The 23,294-nt window shown below is 45.1% G+C and overlaps 1 protein-coding gene across 1 annotated transcript in view; it reads right to left on the bottom strand.

Moving 5' to 3' along the window:
- Window positions 1–1,154: 1,154 nt before the first annotated feature.
- Window positions 1,155–23,294, bottom strand: part of LOC146813667 (solute carrier family 22 member 7-like) — a 226,094-nt gene continuing 203,954 nt past the window's right edge. The window contains exons 8-10 of the mRNA XM_085610164.1: window positions 15,736–15,844; window positions 12,747–12,953; window positions 1,155–6,229 (exon numbers count right to left, since the gene is read on the bottom strand). Of these exons, the coding sequence (XP_085466290.1) occupies window positions 5,938–6,229; window positions 12,747–12,953; window positions 15,736–15,844 (608 nt within the window). The 3' untranslated portion in view covers window positions 1,155–5,937. The remainder of the gene's footprint in view (window positions 6,230–12,746; window positions 12,954–15,735; window positions 15,845–23,294) is intronic.

Below are 23,294 nucleotides of genomic sequence, written 5' to 3'. Positions count from 1 at the left end.
TACGTCATATCCAATTGCGTTTTTAATCATGCGCGTTATTAATCAATTAATAAATGTTCACAGAATGTTCACTGAAATGAGATAAATGTGCACAGTGTAATATTGCTTATTGGTTATGTTTTTATCTCATTGACCCCCAACTATGCATTCCTTTGCTTTTGCTCATGGGCTAATATCCTCTTGCATTTCCCCTTTATTTCTCACTTACTTGAATCCATGTAAAGGGCTCCAATCTTTTTGAAGCCTGTGTCTTGCTTTCTGTAGTCTTCTCTCCCTCTCTGATTAGTTCCTTCGCCAAGGACTCTCTTTAGCGCTTCCTCTCAAGCTGTCGCTCTGGGCGCTTTCTATTCGCTCTTCATTTCTTTTACTGCTGTCTCTCTGTGCCTGACTTGTCCCTTTCTTTCACATTTTGTTATCTCAGTCTGAAGCCCGAGTACATCATATCTCTCTACGGCCTGCTATAAAAGGCTTATTGTACCTGCGCGTGGACTTGTCCTGCTTTATTTCCCGGATGGCACAAAGCTTGTGTCGCGCTGGATTCTGAATTATGCTGCAGTCAGGCACTTTTGCTTCGTTCTGTATTCTCGTCTCTTTTTTTAACAAAAATGATTGAGAGGTTCACTCGCGGACCTGGAAGCTCTTTTCACCACAGAGGAACCAAAATAACCATGAAATGACATCGTCAGAAGAACAAATATATTCAGACAGATCTATCTGTGCTTTTACCTCCAGCCTCATAAAGAGACCAGTAGGGGGTGTTTAGAAATAAATACATATATTTTATATATATACCTGGTGTGGTCTCCTTTCATTTAGCCATTCAAGAGATTATAGACTGGTAAAACAAGCTGCTTTACATTCCTTCAAGACTTAGCCTGAAGGCTGCTCTCCATAGCTACCACTAGGATAGCTTTCAATAAAGGTTGTCTTTAACCTACCATCAATAAGGGTTGTTTGGACTGGTGCAAGGTGCCCACTATAACTTGTGGACAGCATATACCAGGCCAACTTCTCACACATGCCATTTAAACATGGGTCATATTTATTTAAAAACGTATCTTATTTTTTTTTATTACATACCCAATGTATCTCACAAGGCTTCATATTATCTTCAGCAAGTGTCATAATCATTTTAATGTTCATCATATTAATTTTTACACAAGCCATATTAATTTTAACAAGTGCTGCATTTATTTGAAATGTGTAATATTCATTTCAACCCATGGAATTCTAATTTCAAGATGTGCACTATTCACTTCAATACATGCTATATTATTTTCAACAAATGTCATAATCCTTTCAGTGCAAGTCATATTCATTTTAACACATTTCAAATTCTCTTTAAAGGGGGTTCCACTACTGTTTGACTTATTAATTTCGCTACATCATATTTACATCTATATAGGCCATATTTATTTAAATGCATGTCTTATTCCTTTGAGGAGGGGCATATTAATTTCAACACATATTTTGTTCATTGGATGTCTTAATTTATTTCAATGTGGGTCATATTCATTTCTGTGCATGTCATATTCAGTTAAGCATGGATTACATTGATTTTGCTGTTTCATATCTTTTGACAGATCTCATATTCTTTTTAACATATGCCTTACTAATTCATTTCACTGTGTGTAATTTTACTCTCAATGCAATACATAGTCATTTTCACGCATATTCTATTATTTTTAGTGCAGGTCACAATCATGTTAACACTTCTCATCCTCATTTCAAAATATCTCATATCAGATGAACATGTGTCATTTTCCTTTCAGTGTAACATATTATTTTTCAACATGTCTCATATTAATGTTGATGTGTGTTAGATTCATTTTCAAGTGTGTCATGTTCATTTTTAGTGTGTGTCATATAAAATTTAATTGCCAGTCATATTCATTGCAATAGACATAATGTCAATTTCAATGTGTGTCATATTTTTCAACAAGTGTTATATTCATTTCAAAATATATTATATCTAATTTAACATGTCATATTCCTTTCATTGAAGGCTATATTCATACCAGCGCATCCTATTCATTTGAATGTGTCATATTTCTCTTAACACATCAGGCACTTCGGCAAATGTCATGTTTGTTTCAATGCAAATAATATTAATTTCAGTGCTTGCTATATTCTTTTAAGTGGAGGCCACATTCATTTTAGTTTTTTTGTTCAATTTAGTATATGTGTTATGCATATAATTAAGTAATGTATTCATGCTGAAGTGTACCATATTTGATTTGCTATATGGTAGATTGAATTAACCATTTTTCATATTTGTTTTGAAACATATAATCTGTATTCTGCGTGTGTTGTATTTGTTTTGCTATGTGCTATGCATTTGAGAAGGTATTATATTTGTAGAGCTGTCATTTTGGCATGTGTGACTTCCCATTCTAACAGACAAACAAAATTAACAATACTAGTTGTTTTTTGTTGACAAAGTCAGTATTATTATATATAGCGCCGTGGGAGATAACATGTAACGGTGAGAAAGTAATATGCTTGGACGCTAAGTATTCTAGTAAGAAGTATGAACATGTTACTCACAAGACGTAAAAGTAAAACCAAAAAAAAGACCAAACAATTCTATATATTTAAGTGCGGCACTGCGGCTTGAATATCAGCTACGCATATGAGCCCAACTTTAATGTGACTCACAGCCTTAAGGCAGCCATCTTGTTGTCTATGTTTGCATACTTGAGATCCTTTATTTCTGAGGAACTCTTCTAACCTCAGATTCCTCATCTTTTGAATAGCTCTCAGGCATCAGTTTGGAGTATCCTGCATGCCTGCATGCCAGTATGTGGTGTCGTGCAGCTGTGTGCCAACGTTGTTGTGCTCCAGAAGTGAATGGCGGAGCCGCATATAAGCACCACCTATGCATGCTGACATCAGTTCCTTCCCGTCTGCACCTTCAGACACAAATTCGAAGCTACTCTTTGGTCTTTTAAGCCCTTTTTTCAAAATGTCTACACTGTGCAAAGGAAAATGCAACATCGTTCAAGCTGTGTAGGTACTGTTGCAAACAGATGTCTGTGACAGACCCTTACGAAGTACGCTTAGGGTGCATCGGGTCGGAATACGATTCCAGGGCCTGTGATGACTGAGCTCAGATGAATCTGAAGGGCTTACGGGACCACAAAGTGAAAGTGTATGCCGCCAAACATCGCAAGACTCCATCCTGTGATAGGCGAAGTCGAAAGGAAGGTCCCGCTCCCAAAGCCGTTTCTATGGTAGAAAGGTGGAGATCAGAGGCCTCTGAAGACACCACTCCACATCAGTTTGATGAAGTTGAGGGCGATTCGTTGACTCTGAACGCCTTCTTGCCCAGCATCAGAAGAAGGTTGGTGCAGATGCTCACGGACACCACCATATGGTACTGAAAGAAGCAGGTTGGGTGGTGTCTTGCACCTGTGCTGGACATTTGTTAGGTCGCGATGTGGGTAAAGCACTACTATCTCAACAGTCAGGTCCGTCGAGAGGGGCACCTGTCATGGACAATTGTTAGGTCGCGATGTGGGTGTCGGCATTTTGCCTGCTCAGTCTTGCAAGTACCTTTTGGTTTGAACCAGTTCAAACACCCACCACTTGGGCAGGTACAACTTCACTCTGAGGGTGTGGACAGCCTAAGAAACTAACTGACATCAGCATACATGGGTGGTGCTTGTTTGTGGCTCTATTTGCCACTTCCGAAGCAACGTTGGTGGAGAGCCACCTACCACCCTGCAGGAGTGCTGCTTTGACTTTCCCGTGTCTAGTCTGATACCGAGGGACCATTCAAATCGTGAGGAATCTGCAGATGTTCACAAAAAAGATAGCATCTGAAGGTAAGTACCTTGTTCATTATTTACAAACCTTTTGTTTTTAGTATTTTTGGTAGAGAGCTCGTGATGTTATCACAAACGTATGATATTAGTTTGCGTGTTTCCGCGTCTGAGAAATGATCGTACTAAGTATGAATAGGTAAAAATTTGGAGAACAGCTGTTGTGATAAAAATATTTTTGGCCGCATAATTTGTAACATGCCATTCCATGTTTTCTTCTTGCGTGTGGGTGCTCTTGATAATTTGTCCTGCTTAGGTCCACCATGCCTTACATGCCAGTCCCAGGTAGTAAGAATGTGTGTTATACGGCACCCACCAAGTAGAGCTGGCCTTCTAATGCAATGAAAGGATGGCTCTCTGGTGGGTGGACTCTTGGGTCACAGGTTTCCGATCCATCACTCTACCAGCAAGCCGGTGCCCCATCTGTCTACGAGGGTTTGGCAGAACGGAGCCCACCGCAGTGGCTTGGGGGGGGGCCCTGGAAAGAACACGGAGGAGGACCCAAAGCTCCGGACCCAGTCAGGAGCTCTCATGCCAGGAGCCCCTCCGCCCATGCACAGTGCCGGAGGGGGCTTTGGGGATTCCGGCCGGTGGCGGAGATTTAGCCATGGCCGAAATCTCCACCTCCGGGCCGGAAGCTCCGCCTCCAGGCCGGAAGCTCCGCCTCCTTGCCGGAATTTCCAGCCCGAGTGCAGGCATAAAGTTAGTAGTCGTAAATCCATTCTGTGAATACCAAAAGTAGTAAGTGCATTCTGTGAATACCAAAAGTAGTAAGTGCATTCGGTGAATACCAGAAGTAGTAAGTTTAGGATTTTGTCTTAAGTTAATTCTGTGAATCGGGCCCACGTTGTCTAATAACATCGCACAGGAACATCTGTTTCTGCTGGGAGGTTGCTGCACTGGGTTCAGGGCCTGACCTGGATGTCCTACCCTTTGGGGCAGCATTCGAAATTTAGGCTGGCTGTGCCACAGTCCTCAGGCTGCACACTGATGAGGTCCTACGAGGCTTAAACTGGTCTAAGGTTACTCCTGTCTCCTTCAGCTGGCAGCATTCTCTGGACCTTCCTTGTGGGGTGTGACCAGGACTGATGGGTCTATGATGGTCTCTGTCTGCAATCCCACTGAGATGAATTGATGCGGTCGCACCATTCCTTCTTGTGCTGCTTCGGTGAGGCTCCCTGATGAGGAGGGTCACCCCCAGGGATAGGTCCTGAGCTAGCTTGCTGTGCCATCAGGCTGAGGTGGCATCCCAATGATGGCAGCCAGCAACACTGAAGCCGTGCTGGGGTAGCTTGATCTGTAATCAAACACGAGCTGTGTGTTTGCACAAAGAAGTCGGGCGTGCCCAACGAGTCTCACCTTTGTAACTACCCAGCTTTATTATGTTATCATAGCATTGAACATGGATCTGGAGGGAATCTATCCTGACAGATTCGGCTGGATGGACTGTCCCCGGTGTTTCAGGCCTGGCATCATTTGCATATGATTCATTTATGTCTGCAATACCACAGACGCACTACAAACCAATGGATTGGAATGCGGCGAGATTAGTTTCGATTGGCTGAGATTAATCTAGACATTCCGCTCATCAGTTTTATGCTCTCCACTTATAGGGACTGTAATAATGGGTCAGATGATCAATTCCCGGAGCACCTTATGAAATTCCCAGTCTGCATTATGCCTTACTTTTTCCATTTCCTCAACACATCCTCAATTTATGCAGCTCAAAGCACCTGCTAAAAATCAGAAATCAAACTCAAAAGTCTCATTTACTTACAGAAATCATTTCTATACTGAGTTCCAGCCTAAGCAGACACAGCAGAGCTTGACATTTCGATAAGAAGTGAGCAGGGTGAATGGTACCAGGCTGTGATAACATTAGATGGCACTAAAGAGGGCGGGGGCTGTAGTGAAGGTGGGCTTGGGGGCTCGAATAGCCGCGGTGAGCTTCTCATCCGTCTTGAAGGACTGTTTTGTATGTGTGACGAAGATGCTGTAGACACTGCAACTGTTATATCAAGTGATTGCAGCTGTCGTGTTGCTGCTGAAAGTGCATTCGATGTGTCTTTGATGTGGCTGAACACATCTGCCATCCAGTTGCCACATCTAGATGTCACTTGTCCTCTGGTCCCCTTTCTGTAGGGGTTTCATGGTTTCTGGAGGACTGTTCACACTCGCTTAGGGCGCCCCCCACAGGCCGATGGCCACCACTGCTGCTGGCTTTGGCCTGAGTCTGCAGGGCACCATTGACACAGGATGCACTTTCTGGGGGAGCAGCCTCCTTGCTGTGACTGCTGTTGTCAGACAGACTTGTCATCCTGCATATACCCTCCTCCTGGCACATGTCTGTCAGGGAGATTCCATTTTGCCCATCATGTTGGCTAAGGGGAAAGGCAGTGTTCTTCCTGTTGGAAATAAAAGAAACACGAGTGTTAGGAGAATATATTCTAAACAGTGGAAATTCCTAGTTAGGTCTCAGCTAGGCAGTGCATGCGCTGTCTCGAAGAGACATGTTGTATATACTTTGTGGGCTTCAGCCCGCCCATAGGCTTCCCATTTGCAGTCTCCATTGTCATTCTCATATTCTTTCTCCTCATTTGTCCATGGCATGCATTTGTCATGCCTCTTCCTGTGTTTATCCCTCCCCGAGAGCATGGAACCTATTACACTGTCACTCAAATACTTCCATTTCAGGGTCTGTTTCAGGAACTACTTTTTTCTTTGTTAAAGAGCAGTTAACATGAGTTCTTGTGTTTTTCACTCGCTGCTCCATGCTCCTCTGTAAACAGGCCAGTAAATCTTGTTCTTATCTTGTCACATTGGTACATTCAAAAATCGATGTCAAATTTCAGACGCTGTTTTCTGAGGGTGCCTTTTTGGCTATTTCACTCAGGATTGGTGTATGTCAACACTCAGATCCGGTAATGCTGCACCGGCAAATCAAAGTTAAATACTTTCAACATACTGTGTTTATTTACATTTTGATTTGAAGGAGTAACATTATTTTTAATTCTTAGTGCATCTGATTCAATTGTAAACCTACGCTTAAACTAAGGCTTTTAATCGCATGATTTTCTTTATTAATACATACCTAAATAAACTCTTTCCATTGCAGTGACAGAAACGTGATTTGAGAGTGTGTTTTGGGTGCAATCACAATTAAAAATGTTTCACCAGCAAATTAGGGTACAAATAAACGCAATGATTTGCCAATGCAACATCACATTTAATTTTGATTTATTTTCCAAATACTCGCTTAAAAAAGCTTTTCATCCTTTTCACATCTCATGTTTCAGACATGCATTCACATAAAGCATCTATGAAATACACAGAATTGAGTGTTTATATTTACATCTCCCCTTGACATATTATTTTATCAAGGCTGTGCGCTTAATTTTCAAATGTCACATCCATCAAATTAATGGCTGACCATCGCATGGAAGCAACAGTGACTACATTATATTTACATTTCCTGTATATGCCTTTTACTAATCTCTTTCATGTGATGGAACAAGAAATATATAGTAGAAACAAACATACTCAGTAGGAACATATACATTGTTCCATGCATGCAGGGAGACCACAATATCAAAAAACAACTGCTTTCATTAGGCCAACTAATGTAAATAACATTGTTATTAGATTGTTTTTACATGAGCCATTTGTAAGCGGAAAACTTCTGTGGAGATGTAGCTTCTCTCTGTCGATGTGTGTCTGCTGCGCTACTTTCAGTGTTCTGGTGTCCAGAGGGGCAAGGGCACTTTACACGCTTCACTGGTGATGCTGCGAGGAGGGCAGGCTTCACCTGGCTCCCAGTATGCATGGCTGCGCTGATGTGCTATTAGCATTGACAACGCTTATAGCTATCGGATTGCTGAGACCTATTGGCCTGCCAGTGCTTGTTTTTTAATTTTGCTTTCTGACCGCCGGTATTTGGAACTCTGTTTAGATTAGATTATGAGTTATTACGTGGAGAGCCCTCTGTCTCATATGAGGCCCCCTGCTTATGGACACCTGGTGTAGGAAGCTCTGAATAGTTTGCAGGGGATACCTTGGAGAGTGTCCGCACTTTACATGCTGTGTGTGTCGTATATGGTAAGTGTGGATAGTATCGAGAATGCTTTGCTGCATGGAGGCAGGAATCCATTTGGCATCCCCTCTGTATGGATGCTACACAAGTTGGAGGATGAAGAGAGCATGCCAGATCAGGAATTAGGTTGTAGAACATTCCCGAGATCCTTTAAAGTGCACGAGGCTAATGTAAAAGGGAGGAGGGAGGCAGATGCCCCTTTGAAGTGCAGAGATAGTCTCTCCCCTTCCTGCTTCATTCTTCTCCAGAGGTGTACATACAGACAGGTTTGTAAAGCACCATCAGTGTCCTCATCATGTATCAGGCAGAGTGGTAGTGCTGAGTGGGATACGACTGGCCCAGTGTTCCTGATATCTAAGTTTTCCTGGATGCGGACATCAGGCCCAGTTTATTCCAGGCAGTAATTCTGGCTGTTAAAATCTCACACGGCTTTGGCTGTAACAGAAGCTAAGCATCTAGTCCTGTGGCAGTCCGACTATTTCTTTTCCACAAAAGGAGAGCATGCAATGCCTCCCCCTGCCTGCACATGGATGTCGGTGCTTTTTTCTTGATGTGCTGTTGTGTCTGTCATTGGTGGAGCCTCTTGCAGCCCTCTGCTGTGGCTCCATGGGACTGGCGCCTGTCTCTTGCTTGGGCTTGGTGTTAGAATTGGGGATCTCTGGTTGGCACAGGTAGGTACTTGTGACAAGCAGAGACCCTCTCTTCTAGTCAGGGTAAGGGGTTACACTCCTAAAATAACCCCTGCTCACCCTCTAGGTAGCTTGGCGCGAGCAGACAAGGCTTATCTCAGAGCGTTATAGGTTAAGCATTTGTGACCCTATATAGTAACTCAGTGACAACACCACAAATGGACACCACACTATATTTATATCAAAAATAGGGATCTTTTATATAAAGACTTAGCACAAGACCAAATAACGACAAAAATGACATACACAGTTCAAGAATATGATTTCAGAAAGAGTTCTCAGGTTAGCGACAAAATCATACACCTTAGCGTCCGTTTTAACCCACAGTACCTTATGATGTGATAAAAAGTTCCTAGCGGCACTCCAGCGTTGAAAATCAAGGTGTAGCTTATCCGGTAGAAATTTACTCGCTAAGGCACAATGCGACAAAATTCGGCCCGCTAACGAGCGGGGCGACAATTTCACCAGCGGTTATCTTGGTTGGGTCTGCGACGATTTTCGCAGCGATTAAATTACTCACGCTAACGAGCGGTGCGATGATCTTGGCTTGGTCTGCGAAGATTTCACACAGCAGCGGCAGGCTCTGCGACGAAGTTCGCAGCGATAGAATTCTTCCCACTAACAGGCGGAGCGTGGATCTTGGCTGGTAGCGATCAAATTCGGTCCGCTAACGAGCAGGGCGATGATTTTCCAGCGCTGATCTGGCTCAGCGGCAGCAGGCTCTGCGACGATGTCCTCAGCGATAGAATTCTGCACGCTAGCGAGCGGTGCAACGGAAATTTTCTCGCTAAGCGGCAGTGCGGGAAAAAGTGGAGATCTTTGATTTCTTTCTTCTTGGCCAGCTTCCCACAGCAGGCACAGCTCCCAGAGGCCCCACAACTGGTTCCAGCACTCTAGGAGGGGCAGAACTCACACAGCAGAGTTCAGGGGAAAGCTGGGGGTGAAGTCCTTTTGTTCCTGGGACTTCCTAACAGGAGGCCAGCTCTACTCAGGCCCTTGGAGATCTTTTTAAGCACAAGTTGAAATAAAGTCTTTTATAGTCTTTCTCCTCTCCTTCAGCAGCAAGGCAACCACTGCAGGCCAATCCCCCAGGTCAGGGACAGTACTCCTCCTTACAGCTTTCCCAGTTCCTTCTCCTCAGGCAGAGGTTCTTCTTGTCAAGCAGGATCTAATTTCTTGGGAGCAGGGTCCCAATACTTATACCCCTAAATCCTTTGTTCCTCAGGGGTAGAGGGGCCTTTGCCCAGTCCAAACCAGTTCCTGAGCACTTTGTTGACATGTCTCTGACTTTCCATTCAGAGTGCAGGGCAGAGACATCAGCTGCTCCACAGGAGGTGGAGCCAGCATTGTGGTGGCAGAGCACAGCACTATTCAGAGTCCAAGTGTACTCCTCCCACCCATCTGGATGTAAAGCTCTCTATTCACCACCGGGCTGCCCCAGCCTGTCTCCAGGAATTCCCCAGCCCTGTCACTCACACAAACCAGACAGCAGATACACGTCCTAGCAGAGGCGGGCTGAAATGGTTAGGCAAGCAAATATCAGCTTTCTAAAAGTGGCATTTGCAAACACAGAATATTAAATAAACTTTACTAAAAGATGTATTTTATTATTCTGAGTTCAGGCATACTAAATTCGAATTTCTACCATGTTCCCTGGGTCTGTTAGGATCATAGAATGCAACAATTCTAACAGCCCATTCTGGCCTATGGAGAACAGGTAGCCTTACAATAGTGAAAAACGAAATTGGCTGTAATTCACTATTAGGACATGCCACACACACCAGGGCTTGTCCTACCTTATGCTTACAATGCACCCTGCCCTTGGGCCTACCATAGGGGTGACTAATATGAAGTTAAGGGAAGGTTTAGGGACTGGCAAGTGGGTGCACTTGCCCAGTCAGCATGACAGTACCAGACTGCATGCAGGTTCTGCAATGGCAGACCTTGGACACATTTTACTAGGCCGCTTCTGTGGGTGGCACAACCAGTGCTGCAAGCCCATCAGCAGCATTTGTATTTACAAGCCCTGGGCACCCCTGGTGCACTTTACTGGGGTCTGACAGTAAACCAAATAAGCCAATCATGGAATCCAACCAACATATACATTTTACAGTAGGGAGAGCATATGCACTTTAGCACTGATCAGCAGTGGTAAAGTGCCCAGAGTCATAGAACAGCCAACAACAGGTCAGAAAAAATACAGGAGGAAGGTAAAAATTTCAGGGATGACCCTGCAAAAAAGGGCCAAGTCCAACACTTGGCATTTGTGCCAGGGCTCCCGGTCCTACCTGGGGCGGGTTGGTTGACCTCTGGTCTTTGGCTGTGGCCTCTTTGGGTGGGTGCCTAGCGCGTCGCTCCGAGAGGGGGTAGGGGACAGTGCTGCATTTAGCCTTGTGTCTTACTGGATCTCCTTTGACTGTGGCATTTCCTGGGTGGCCTAGCCCATTCTTCTGGGTTTTGGCCCATTCCTTCCTTGTGGGTGCTTGTCTCCTGACCTTGTCGGCGGCAGCTTCCGTGCTTCCTCGTGGTTCTCTCTGCCGCTATGGGCGTTGCTCTGTTCAAAGTGTGGGTTCGGCTGTGCAAGGGTTCCTCGGTTTTGGCAACTCCTTAGCCTATGGCTGTTCCGGGACTTTTTGCGGCGCTTCTGAGCAGTGCTCTGGTTGTCTCTGTGGCTTGATGGAAACCTCGGTGCAAGCGCTGCTGGCTTTTTGGCACCTCTGTTTCGCTTGTTGTGGGGGTGCTTGGCCTCTTGGCGGCTGAGATGGGGGTCTGCTGGAGGGGGTGCAATACTTCTTGCCATTGGTGACTATGTCCCTCTGGTTGTTCATCCTTTTTTGTTTTGTGTATAGCTATATTTTTTGTTGTTGTTGGGTTGTTTCCTGACCTGTGGCCCATCCATTTCCCTTGACTGTTGGTTTTCCGCTGAGTCCTCCCTCTGCACCTGCGGTGCAGTGCTTGCAGGCCTGGCAGTACCACCCATGTGGTACTTACCCCTGATTACTCTTCTTGCTGGTATATGAATAAGTCAGGTTGATGTAGCTAGGAGCTCAACGACTGCTCCAGGTGGTTGTCCACGTTGCAAAGCTTGTTGACTTGCAGCCTCCCTTTCTGCCTCTGAGGGCTGGGACAGTGGGATGATCTGCCCCTCAGAGGGTTGGGGCAGTGGGATGGCCTGCCCCTCTGATATCTGGACCCAATCCTAATTAGCCAGTGTGAAAGGAAGGGGGTAAGGAAGGAAGTAACCATTCGAGGAAGGACGAAGGGGAGAAGTAAAGATAATGGAAAATAAAAAAGCGAGTAGGTGGAACGGTGATGTAGAGCTCAGGGGATAAAAAGTTGAGTGGATCAATTGGTGAAATGATGAAAGAAATGATGGATGTTGTTACAGGTATGTTTCAAAAGTGAGCTGTTTCAATCCTGGCTCCTCCCTTGGGACAAGGAGGGGTTCAGTTGAGGGCTCAGCAATCCACCCAGAGCTGTTTCAATCCTGGCTCCTCCCTTGGGACAAGGAGGGGTTCAGTTGAGGTCTCAGCAATCCACCCAGAGCTTTCCAACGTTGCTTCCTCCTGATGCATAACAAAAGCCCCTGCAGTGCAGTGGGGGTCTCAGTGGCCCCTCGGGCCCCTCACCATATTCTTCAGGGAGGCCCCATCAGTGTATGTTACGCCACTGACTCCACCTTACCACAGACCTACCTGAAGTTGGCGTGTACAGTGCATGCAGTGGTTTTTTAATGTGTTGGTTCTTCCTGGGTGCTCGGGGGCCCAGATACAGGAGAAGGCGGAGAATGTTTCCCTCCACACTTGCTGCAGTGTCTTCAATGTGACCCTTTATTTAACTACAAACCCATGATGGTATAGTTGTAACTATCAAACATCTTCTTGAATTTGGTGTCCCCCCTCCTTCACCAGCACCCGCCTTTAAAACCTGGTTCAGTATGCCTGATGTATACCATGCATCAGGCCATTTTATACATTCCCTGTGCAGCTGCTGCACACCACTCACTGTAGATGCCCCCCCCCCTCCGTGCCTTGAGACACTCACGGGTGAGTAGAGTGCTTACTATTCCCTGATTGATTGAGTGATTGATTGAGAAAGACAGGCACCTCAGGATCCTGCTCTCCCTCCATCACCCCTACTCACCTGTCCCCTTCCACGTCTTCAATGGTCTCTGGCAGGTGCACATGCGTGGTCTCTGGCAGCAGGAAGGCCACACTCCCACACAGCAGGGCCACCACGCTGAATATGAGTGAGGGGAGCAGCACCCAGGAGTCTTCAAACAGCATCACCAGGGGTGCCGTGGCACTCGCTATCCGTGCCACGAAGGAGGTAAATCCAAGGCCCGTCTGTCTGCAGAGAGCAGGAACACAGTACACAGGTTCATTATTGGTGCTGCCAGAGGCTCACCGGCCCCACCCTTCACTTCACAAAGAAGTACACAGATCCATTGCTATGGCTGCCAGTGGCACACCAGCACCACTCTTCACTCACACAGAAGTAAAAAGATTCATTAGTGCGCCTACCAGCGGCTCACCGGCACCACCCTCAGCTTCACACAGACGTACACAGATTCATTAGCAGGCCTACCAGCAGCTCACCGGCACCACCCTCAGCTTCACACAGATGTACACAGATTCATTAGCAGGCCTACCAGCGGCTCACCGGCACCACCCTCAGCTTCACACAGACGTACACAGATTCATTAGCAGGGCTACCAATGGCTCACCCGGCACCACCCTCAGCTTCACACAGACGTACACAGATTCATTAGCAGGGCTACCAATGGCTCACCCGGCACCACCCTTCACTTCACACAGAAGTACACAGGTTTACTAGCAGGCCACCAGCGGCTCACCCGACACCACCCTTTTCTTCACACAAATGTACTCAGAGTCATTGGCACGGCAACAGCGACTCACCTGGCCCCAGAGTCTTGAGTGTGACCCCAGGCTCCCCAAGAAGCATATTTCATTAGATGCACAGGGAGTCTCATGTGCGGATACTACTGACTCACCGCCATCATGGTTTACTACACAAATGTCAGTACGCAGTCTCCTCTGTGAACACCACTGGCTCACCAGCACCATCATTAACCACTAATGTAAGTATGCAGCCTCAGGTGGGTGTAGGTACCCTTGGCCTCTAGCACCATACTTTACCAAACACATATTGGTGAGCCGAGTAGATACCACTTACCCGCTCCATCATTCAGTTCACTCATAGCTCTTCAGCACCATCCTTCACCACACGCGCACACACACACACCCATAGGCAAGCAGAGGCTAGAGTGTTGCTGGGAGTGGCTCTTCAGCACATCCTCCCCCCTATACACACATAGGCAAGCAGTATAGAGTGTTGCTGTCATTGGGTCTTCAGCACCATCCTTCACCACACACACAGGCAAGCAGAGTCTAGAGTGTTCCTGTCACTGGTGGACTCCCAGCTGCTTATCCTCAGAAAGCAGACTACATCCAGAGGGACAAGATCCCTGTGCTTACATTGACGCACCGACTAGATACGCATCATTCCTGTGTGGCTTGGGGGTACCCTGACAGCTCTGCCACCTACCGTTGATGGACTGAACGGTCTGCTTGCCCCGATACAACTGTCGAGAGACATGGGGAGGCGAGGGGGGCCTTGACTGCATTCTTTGCCCTAAGGAAATAAACCCTCCCAATAGACAGAGAGCTAAATTGGGTGAACCCGCCACAGGCGACAAATTTGACCAAATACTGGCAGCCATCGTGGAGATGTGTCAAGACTTGCACAACCGTATAGATGCAGTGGCAATAGACCCGACCCTACTATGGTACGATCAGAAGAAGCTGGCTGGTCAAGTCCCACAGGCGGAGGGCACCTCGGGGAATTACATTCCAGTGTAAAGGAAATGGAGGGTCATATACACACATCGATGGACAGAGTGCTGGTGGATAGGGTGGAGGATTCTGATGGCAGCACCCACCGCATCAACCTCCAGGTTGTGAGATTTCCAGAGGGGGCAGAGGGCCCGGATCCAGTGTCTTTCTTTGAACAGTGGCTGGCACAAGTGGTAGCTCTGTTGACGCTCTCTCTGCAGTATCAGATTGAGCGAGTGCCTAAGGTCCCAGGGAGGCGGCAGCCGCCGGGATCCCTCTCCAGACTGGTGGAGCTTCGTCTTTTGAACTTTAAGGACAAAGATACTATACTCTCCCCTGCCCAATGGACCTACTGATGACTTGAAGTCAGGCACTGGATCACCTTTTTCACCCAGTAGCACCGCCTCACTTATTCTGCCAAATGTCACTCCACAGAGAGCAGACTCAATGATTTGCCTTGCTCCCTGTTATACAGTTGGTAACATTGCTGTTACTGAGCAATTGGTTCATTTTGGTAAATACCCGTCTATTGGTACAACTGCTGCCTACTATTATTATCTTAATTGGAAATTGTTGATACCATGTAGGATCGAACTACATTGGCCCTGTGGTTGGCTTGCTGATTGATTACTTCCTTTCACACTTTTTCTCTTTTAGGTGTCTAATCTCCTTGTGTTGTAGGAGTTGGCCACTGGTAGCCCCCCGTCCTTCTTTAAGTGGTCCTATACCTCCCAGGAACTGGGGATCTTGTATGAGGCCCTGGTAAGAGAACTCCCACGTAAGGGGTCGTCTGTTGGTTCACTTTTTGGGTGACCGCCTGTTGGCGCTTACCCCAGGAGGCTAGTTGGGGACATCATCCCACAACATCCCACAACATCCCCAACGATAAACCTTGGTTCATTCCCCTTCTGTGTGTGGCTGAAGCTGTGTCAGACCACTGTGTCTGTGCCTGCTGTGGGTGATAACAGAACTAAGGAGCTGGATGCCCGCCTTCTGCCATACATACATACCTCCGCACAGGAGACACAGATGTGGACTGTTAACCATATCATTTGTCACGGTTACGAACCAATGTCCCCTACAGATGTTTCTGCAGCTGTATGTGATGCATTGACCAATGGGACAAATTGATTATCAGAATCATTTCATGATACTGTACTTGCAACGGATATTGTGCTGATGCACATGCTTAATAAAAACGTTCTTTAAACAACCATCACTACTTTGTGTCTCATCCATTCCGCCCCTTTTGCATGCTTCTCGACCTCATCCCTTACCTGAGGACTGTTGGGTACAGCTCTGCAGTGTAGAGGAAGGCAGTGGTGAAAGCAGCTTCAGAGAAACCCTTTCCCAAGATGGCGATTACAGAGCGCACCATGCCGTATTCTAAGAGGAGAGGAAATATCAGTAGTTACCGTACAGTGGTTAGGTACCCGCACAAGTACAGACTCTGAGACAGAACCATTCCCTTTCAACCAAGCAGGGCCAGACAGAACCTGGCAAATGTTGTCTGACCAGTCCCCATAGGGTGCATAGCGAGCGAGCCTGACCACTACGAGGGGACGTGAAGAGTTCTCCCTCCCAAGGAAATGTGGGAACAAATGGCAAAAACGGTGCATTCTACAACACATTTTTCATTATATATTCATTCAATTGTATTAGCTTTTAATGTATAGTCCATGATGTCCGTACTGTGCACAAGGATACAACAATCTTTATTGGGACTCTTCAATGGTTCCCTCCATCGCCCTCCAACACTGCCTCTCATGTCTCCATAGCCCCTCTCTCACATGTATTTCATTTGTTTTATAGCTCCTCTCATACCAGTGTAGGTGGGTGAGCATTTAACACCGCACACACATACAGAGACACTGAATCATACGTGAGTAAATCAGTGTATAGAAAGTGTTACATAGGCAAAGGGGGACTACAAGGTGTAGAATTCAAGTCATTCATATTGGGAGGCATTTTATAATAGTGCTTGGTCTGAGGAAGCATAAAACCAGGATTCTGAATGTAACACAGTGGTTAGGGTTGACCTTACTAATAACAATTTATTTCCACCCAAAAAAAACCTTTTAGAAAAATAAGGATAATCGATGGCTTGGAAAACGAAAGCGTAACTTTCCAGCCTGTAATATGTACTTTGCATTCAGCTTTTTGATGGCAGTTCATAGCTCACTGTGCTAGATTATGATTGTAACTTATAAACTGCACAGTAACCAAGAGGTCTCAGTCACAAAACCAGTAAACCCCTGAGCAGTGCACATAAAATACTGTTCTGTGATTTACATAGTACATGTGCTTTGCTGCAGGCACATTAACCATCTAGGCTACCTTAGATGAATCCATCTGCTACTCGACAAAACACTGATCTCTCGTCAACAGGTATATTAATTACTAGAGTTATCTTGGCATGTTAATTGTTGCGTGAAATGTTTGCATGCACAATTAAATCTGCAGTCTACAAAACCGTCTCCCCAGTAATAAAAGCAGCCCCCACCCTTCCAGCCTTCTGGGGAAACGCCCAATGTCCATTACGGCCAGTCCGGCCTTGCAAACAAGATATAGGGCCTCATTACTGTGAGAAGTTGGCCTGGTTTTTGCTGTCCACTAATTAAAGTGGGCACCTTGTACCAGTCCAAACGACCATTATTGATTTTTTTGTTTAAATATCTTTATTGGTATTTTACTTTTTTAACATGGCTGACATCACGGATCCATACAAAAGCTTTAGATGTGGACATCAGAAATGCAAATCCCATGTGCAGAATAGCGTTAACCATCACAACTGTATAGAAACAACACATTTATGCTATTCCCCAGTACTGACATTTATATCATACTTGAACATATGCACGAGCACCCCTGTATGCAATTGCCCACAGTTGAGCCACATCGTAGATTACCAGTTAATGTCATTGCTATCTACTGCTTACTCATAACACATCTTATCGAAGCAGTCCTAACAGGAGCTTGCGTGTGTGCACCAGGTACATGCAGTGCGTAGCCGGTCGGGTCTTATCGGCAAATCACTGTTTAATGGGAGAAAGGACTTAAATAATGGCAGAACGCATATATCGATCACTAGTGAGTACCAAAAAAAGCACATTTTCCAAAATATTCTAAACATAACTAAAAACTTAAAACATCAAAAGAGCATCTGCCATCCACTAAACACAATTGGCATTAACCATGCACGACTGTATGTAAATAGGTATCATCAGAACACTCCCACGCGCCCGCACACCCACTGGACAGTTGTCACATCACACGTATCAGGGCAGAGCAGCCATCAACAAGGAGAATCCCTGTGTCCGAGGGCGGAGCCAAACGACCCTTTTTGATGATCAGGTTTAAAGACAACCTCTATTGAAAGCTATCCTAGTGGTAGCTGTGGAGAGCAGCCTTCAGGCTAAGTCTCGAAGGAATGTAAAGCAGCTTGTTTTACCAGATTATAACCTCCTGAATGACCAAATGAAAGGAGAACCACAGAAGGTATATATAAAATATGTGTATTTATTTCTAAACACTCTCTACTAACCTCTTTATGAGATTAGAGAACAAGATACACAATATTAAAGCACTAGAACGACAGTAAATAGCACAATATACAATGGGCCCCAGGGGGAGACCAAACAATATATTAAGAAAGTGGTATAAGACCCACAACTTGACTAGACACAGTGCGTAGAGCACGTAGAATCACTGGGGCCCCAAGGAACCACCCAAGGTAGTGACACAGGGGACCCACGGGGGACGCGTGCTGCGTGAGAACACGACCGCGAGCTCCGTACAATCTTACGGGAAAGTCGCGGTTGGAATTTTAAACTTTAAGGACACTTAGGGGAGGACTTGGAGCAAACCCTTGGAGACTTAGAAGGTTCCAAGGACAGAACCCATGTGAGCACCGGAGTACTCGTGTTACCTAACCCTGGGAAGCCGGGTGCATAGGTGTCAAATGGTGTTGGGAATCTTCATAGTTTTCAATGGGAGTTGCTGCAAAGTGCTGCTGCCGTGAAGAGGAAAAATGTCCAGAGTGATCCAAGCCTGGATCAGAGATGTGAAGAACCTGAAAGCAGAGGGGACAGAGTCAATGTTAATGTCAGGGTGACCAGGGGCTCGGTAGACGAACGCCCACCAATGTCGGGTGCCTCAGGTGCAAAGAGGTGAAGCTTGACTCTGCAGCCACGAGGACCAGGAGACATCGATGATGACTGAAGTCTGCAGGCGAGCTGTTCCACGAAGGATGTTGAGTGCTGGGGGGTCGGTGTCCGGATTGGAGACCAATAAGCCTTGGCAACGGCAACCCACGTGGTGAGAGTAAAAAGGCTTCGTTGTGGACCAGCAAGGTCCTGTGGACTCCCCAAGCGATGGAGTGTCAGGGCACATCTGGAGCAACTAGGGAAGCCCACTGAAAGTTAAAGTACCCTTCTCAGGGACCCACAAGTCGACGGACAAGGGATCACGAAGGGACCTCAAGAGGAATCACTAAATACCAGCCCACGGGACACTCGAGGAGTCTAGGCCAGTATTCTTCAGTGGAATCACTGCTCGGGGTCTGGACTACAAGTAGCCCAAAGCATAGCCTCAGGGATCGCCAAAAAGCATATGCTGCTGCAAATGTGCATGGTGTCCAGGGGTTCGGGTTGCACGGTCCCCACGAGGGCTTTGGATCTCAGGTTTGCTGAGAGCACTTGAGTATATGGTATGGCTGCATCACAAACAACCCCGGAATAGAGGTTCCAAAGGTTGCAGAGGGGCTCTGCTCATGCAGGTGCACCCTCTCACATAAAACCCAGCACCCTGCCTTCAGGATTGATAAGCCCTGCCATAGGGGGGACTGATAGGTTTATATGTGCAGTGATATGGATAGATATAGGGAACCTATATCTAAGTAAGGGGTGCATACACCACCTTACACAAGCTGCTGTAGCAGACCTGTTGTGTCATTTTGAATGGTCTCCCAGGGGTGGCATAATACATGCTGCAGCCCCTGAAAGGCCTCTGGAGTACTTATGCCCTAGGTACATAGTATACCATATACTAGGGACTTATAAGGGTACCCCAGAATCCAATCTGAAGTGTACCTAAAGTACATGCAATCATTTAGAGAGAAAGCAGCTAGGCTGGTGTCCTGGTTTGCAGGATCCCAGCCAGACTAACTCGAAAAACAGTGGAGCATCAGCAAAAAGTGGGGGTAACTATAAGAAGCAGATCTTACTCTCCTACAATTACGATGTCGGTCTGACCGGCATTCCGATTTTCCTAACCCATGTTGGAACCCATGTTTCCGACTGATTCAGAAACATTTTCGACCAACCGATTATGAATGAAGGTAACCGTCCTTCTGATTCAGTTCCGACTGGCATTCGGAGACTATGGACTGCGTTTCTGATCGACGTATTACGATGTCGGATTCGGACAGCCTTTCTGAATCCGTCTGTCTGACACAAAACAGCTGTCGGAAACTGACTTTGGGAGCCGTAGCAGGCCCCCCTTCCTCTGGAGGCCTCTGGTTGGGGCCCATGGGGGTACAAATTGGACCCCTCCTTACAACCATGCACAGTGTGGTAGGCACCATGGGGTGCCTGAGAAAGAGGGTGCAAGGTTTTCTAGAACTACACCTTATTCAATGGGAGTGTTGTTGGTCGGACCAGTGTTCGGAAACATCGTAAACGGTCGGTCGGACTCGCCATACCTGAGTCGCTCAGAACCGATAACGACAAGGAGTTGGTCAGAATGCTTTCCGACCGATATCGTAATGAGGTCCTTAGTGTAATCACTGACCTCGAAACTGTGAAATCAGTAGGCACGATAATGTCAAATCAGTCTACTCGATATTTTGTAATGACTCAAAGTGATGCAGTGAAATACTCACCTGGATGGTGTGAAATTGGTGTTGGTCCTGAATATAATTTCAAAAATATAATTGACTTTCAATCAATCAATCAAACATTTGTAAAGTGCAGCAAATCACCTGTGAGGGTCTCAAGGCTTTAATATAGTTACAAAAATATGATGTCAAGGATATTGTGGGACATAATATCACAGTTAAGAATATCATTTTATTTATTACTTTGTTGAAAAGATGTTAAGTATTAGGGCCTGATAATGATGTGGGTGGTCGGACTGCCGACAGCCCATCGGTGGCAGTCTGATCGTTGCCATCCCTTTGATCCGACTGCAGTATCATGATACTGGTGGTCAGACCACCAGACTGGTGGTCAGACCTACAGATGTTGGACGTAAGACAGCCGCCTCTGCCAGGATCATAGATCCCGACGGTGTGGCGGTCAGAGCAGCATCCCAGAATGGCAGTATTTCCATGGTGTGAACCCCATCGAAGGCCAATGCATGTGGTGCCCTCACTTATCTCCGTGCACCGTGTGCCATGTATGACACCGTGCATGGCACGCAGTGCACAGACGTGCAGAAGGACCTGCACTACATCGGCATCTGTTGCGGTCAATGTTAATGACCGAGCCATGACTCTGCGGTAGGACCATCAACTTTCCGACCGCCAGTCCAGCAGTCAAATCCAAATACAGCAGTCGGACCGCCACATGCTCGTTCGTCAGTCTCTCAACCGCCGCAATAGCGGCCGGCGTACCGACCACCAGGCATTATAATCAGGCCCTTAGTTTAGTTTTATTTACTAATCGTACAAATTATCATATTGTTTAGAAAGAAAATGTTATCCGTTTGAGAGTGATGAATTATAATTTTATTGTCAATTATTTGTAACAATTTTTTGGTATAGTTTACTTTTTTTGTTTAGTAATGTAATTAAAGTATGACATTTTATTTAATATTTCGTTGTTTTGCTTTGTTGGTGAGTTGTTGCATTTGTAGGAAAGTAGTGTGGGAACTTTATAAAAAATATATATATTATAGTTTTTACCAATTTGTTTTAAGTTTTATTTGGCTAATTAGAATATTAATTATTTGTATAATTTCACTATTTTCAATATCTACCTGTTTGTGTAGTGGTACTTATGTACTATTTTTATTGTTTTTCATTAATTAGTGTTTTCCTGTGGTTTGTGGGTTTGTAGGGTGGGAAGTGTGTTAAGAATTTATCATGAACTCTAAAAATAATTACAATCTATTTCTGAACATTTTAATAATATTTGGCTGTTTAAAAAATGTAAAACATTTATTATGTTTGTGCTAATTTATATTATAATTATTTTTGGGGCGAGTTAATTTGTTTGCATGAAAGTAGGTTTAGAAGTGCTGATAAATATATAATTAAAAAAAGATTTATTATGGATTGTTAAAAATTGTTGATTCTTTTTATGACTTTTAGGTGTTTTATTGAAATATTTTATACTGAATATATATATATATTTTTCATCTATTTAAAATGTTTTATTTCGATATTATTTTTAACCTTAATGCTTATTTTTATGTTTTGTACAGTTATTTATATGAATTTATTTTTGGAAGTATTTTTACATTAAAATTTCTATCATTAATAATTTAACTGTTACCTTTTATTATTTCTATTAAGGGCCCGATTACAATGAGGCTCGGAAAGGCTCCGATGGCAGGTTAGAGGCTTTCTGAGCCTCATTGCTGTTTCTTTTCTGACCGCTGCATTACAATGCAGGAGGGTGAAACTGAATCCGGCCGGTCAGTCCGGCTGGATTCCAACGGGCGCAAGGAGCCGAAAGGGCCAGTCGGAGACCCCGCGTAATTCCAATGGACGGCATTTCCACTGTTCGGATGATGATGCTCGGTTTCCGACAGGTTTTCCATGCTGGGCTTTCTGAAATGGAAAGCCTCCCAGACAGCAAGTTTGGTTGCCCCTAGCAGGGCCCCCTGCTCCTTGCGGCCTCCGGTGTTAATCCATGCACCATGTGGCAGGCACCTTGAGGTGAAGGGATTAACAGAATCTTCATTTTCGCTATGTTAGCTTGTGCTACGGCCGGTTTACAGCGCAGCAAAATTGCCAATAGAGAATTAGGAGTATGAGACTGCACCATGGGGGTCGGTCGGTCCCGAGACTGCTACAGTGTCAGTCAGAGGCACCTCCGACCGACAACGTACTAAGCCCCTTAATGTCCATGGGGCCGATTCACAGAACTAACTTAAGACAAAATCCTAAACTTACTACTTTTGGTATTCACAGAAGTTAGGATTTTGTCTTAAGTTTGTCTTAAGACAAACTTAAGACAGACTTAAGACAGTCTTAAGACAGACTTAAGACAGTCTTAAGACAGACTTAAGACAAACTTAAGACAGACTTTAGACAGACTTAAGACAGACTTAAGACAAACTTAAGACAAAATCCTAACTTAAGTCTGTCTTAAGTCTGCCTTAAGTCTGTCTTAAGTCTGTCTTAAGTTTGTCTTAAGTCTGTCTTAAGACTGTCTTAAGTCTGTCTTAAGACTGTCTTAAGTCTGTCTTAAGTTTGTCTTAAGACAAACTTAAGACAAAATCCTAACTTCTGTGAATACCAAAAGTAGTAAGTTTAGGATTTTGTCTTAAGTTAGTTCTGTGAATCAGGCCCAATGTGTTCAAATTATTCATATACACTGTGTTTGATATGATTTCCCTGTTAAAAATGTTTCATTTTTTAAAAAAAATATGTAATTGTTTTTCATTACTTAGGATTGTCAGTAATTAATGTGATTGTTTAAAGGCTGTAACATTTTATTTTCCCTCCAAATTTCAACATTTTCCTTACTGTTGCCTAGATTGCAGGTGGACTTTTTGGACTTCTTTGGATCATGGATCTGCCGAGCCACTGTGTTTTTTTTTGGATTTGTTTGCTGTGCTTGCATTGCCTCCTCACTCCCCTTCATGCATGTTTTTACTTTGTATGTTT

This window comes from Triturus cristatus, chromosome 6 (assembly GCF_964204655.1).
Source record: "Triturus cristatus chromosome 6, aTriCri1.1, whole genome shotgun sequence".
Classification (NCBI taxonomy): Eukaryota; Metazoa; Chordata; class Amphibia; order Caudata; family Salamandridae; genus Triturus; species Triturus cristatus.
The sequence above is the reverse complement of the archived record's forward strand: the minus strand, read 5'-3'. Positions and strand labels throughout refer to the sequence as shown.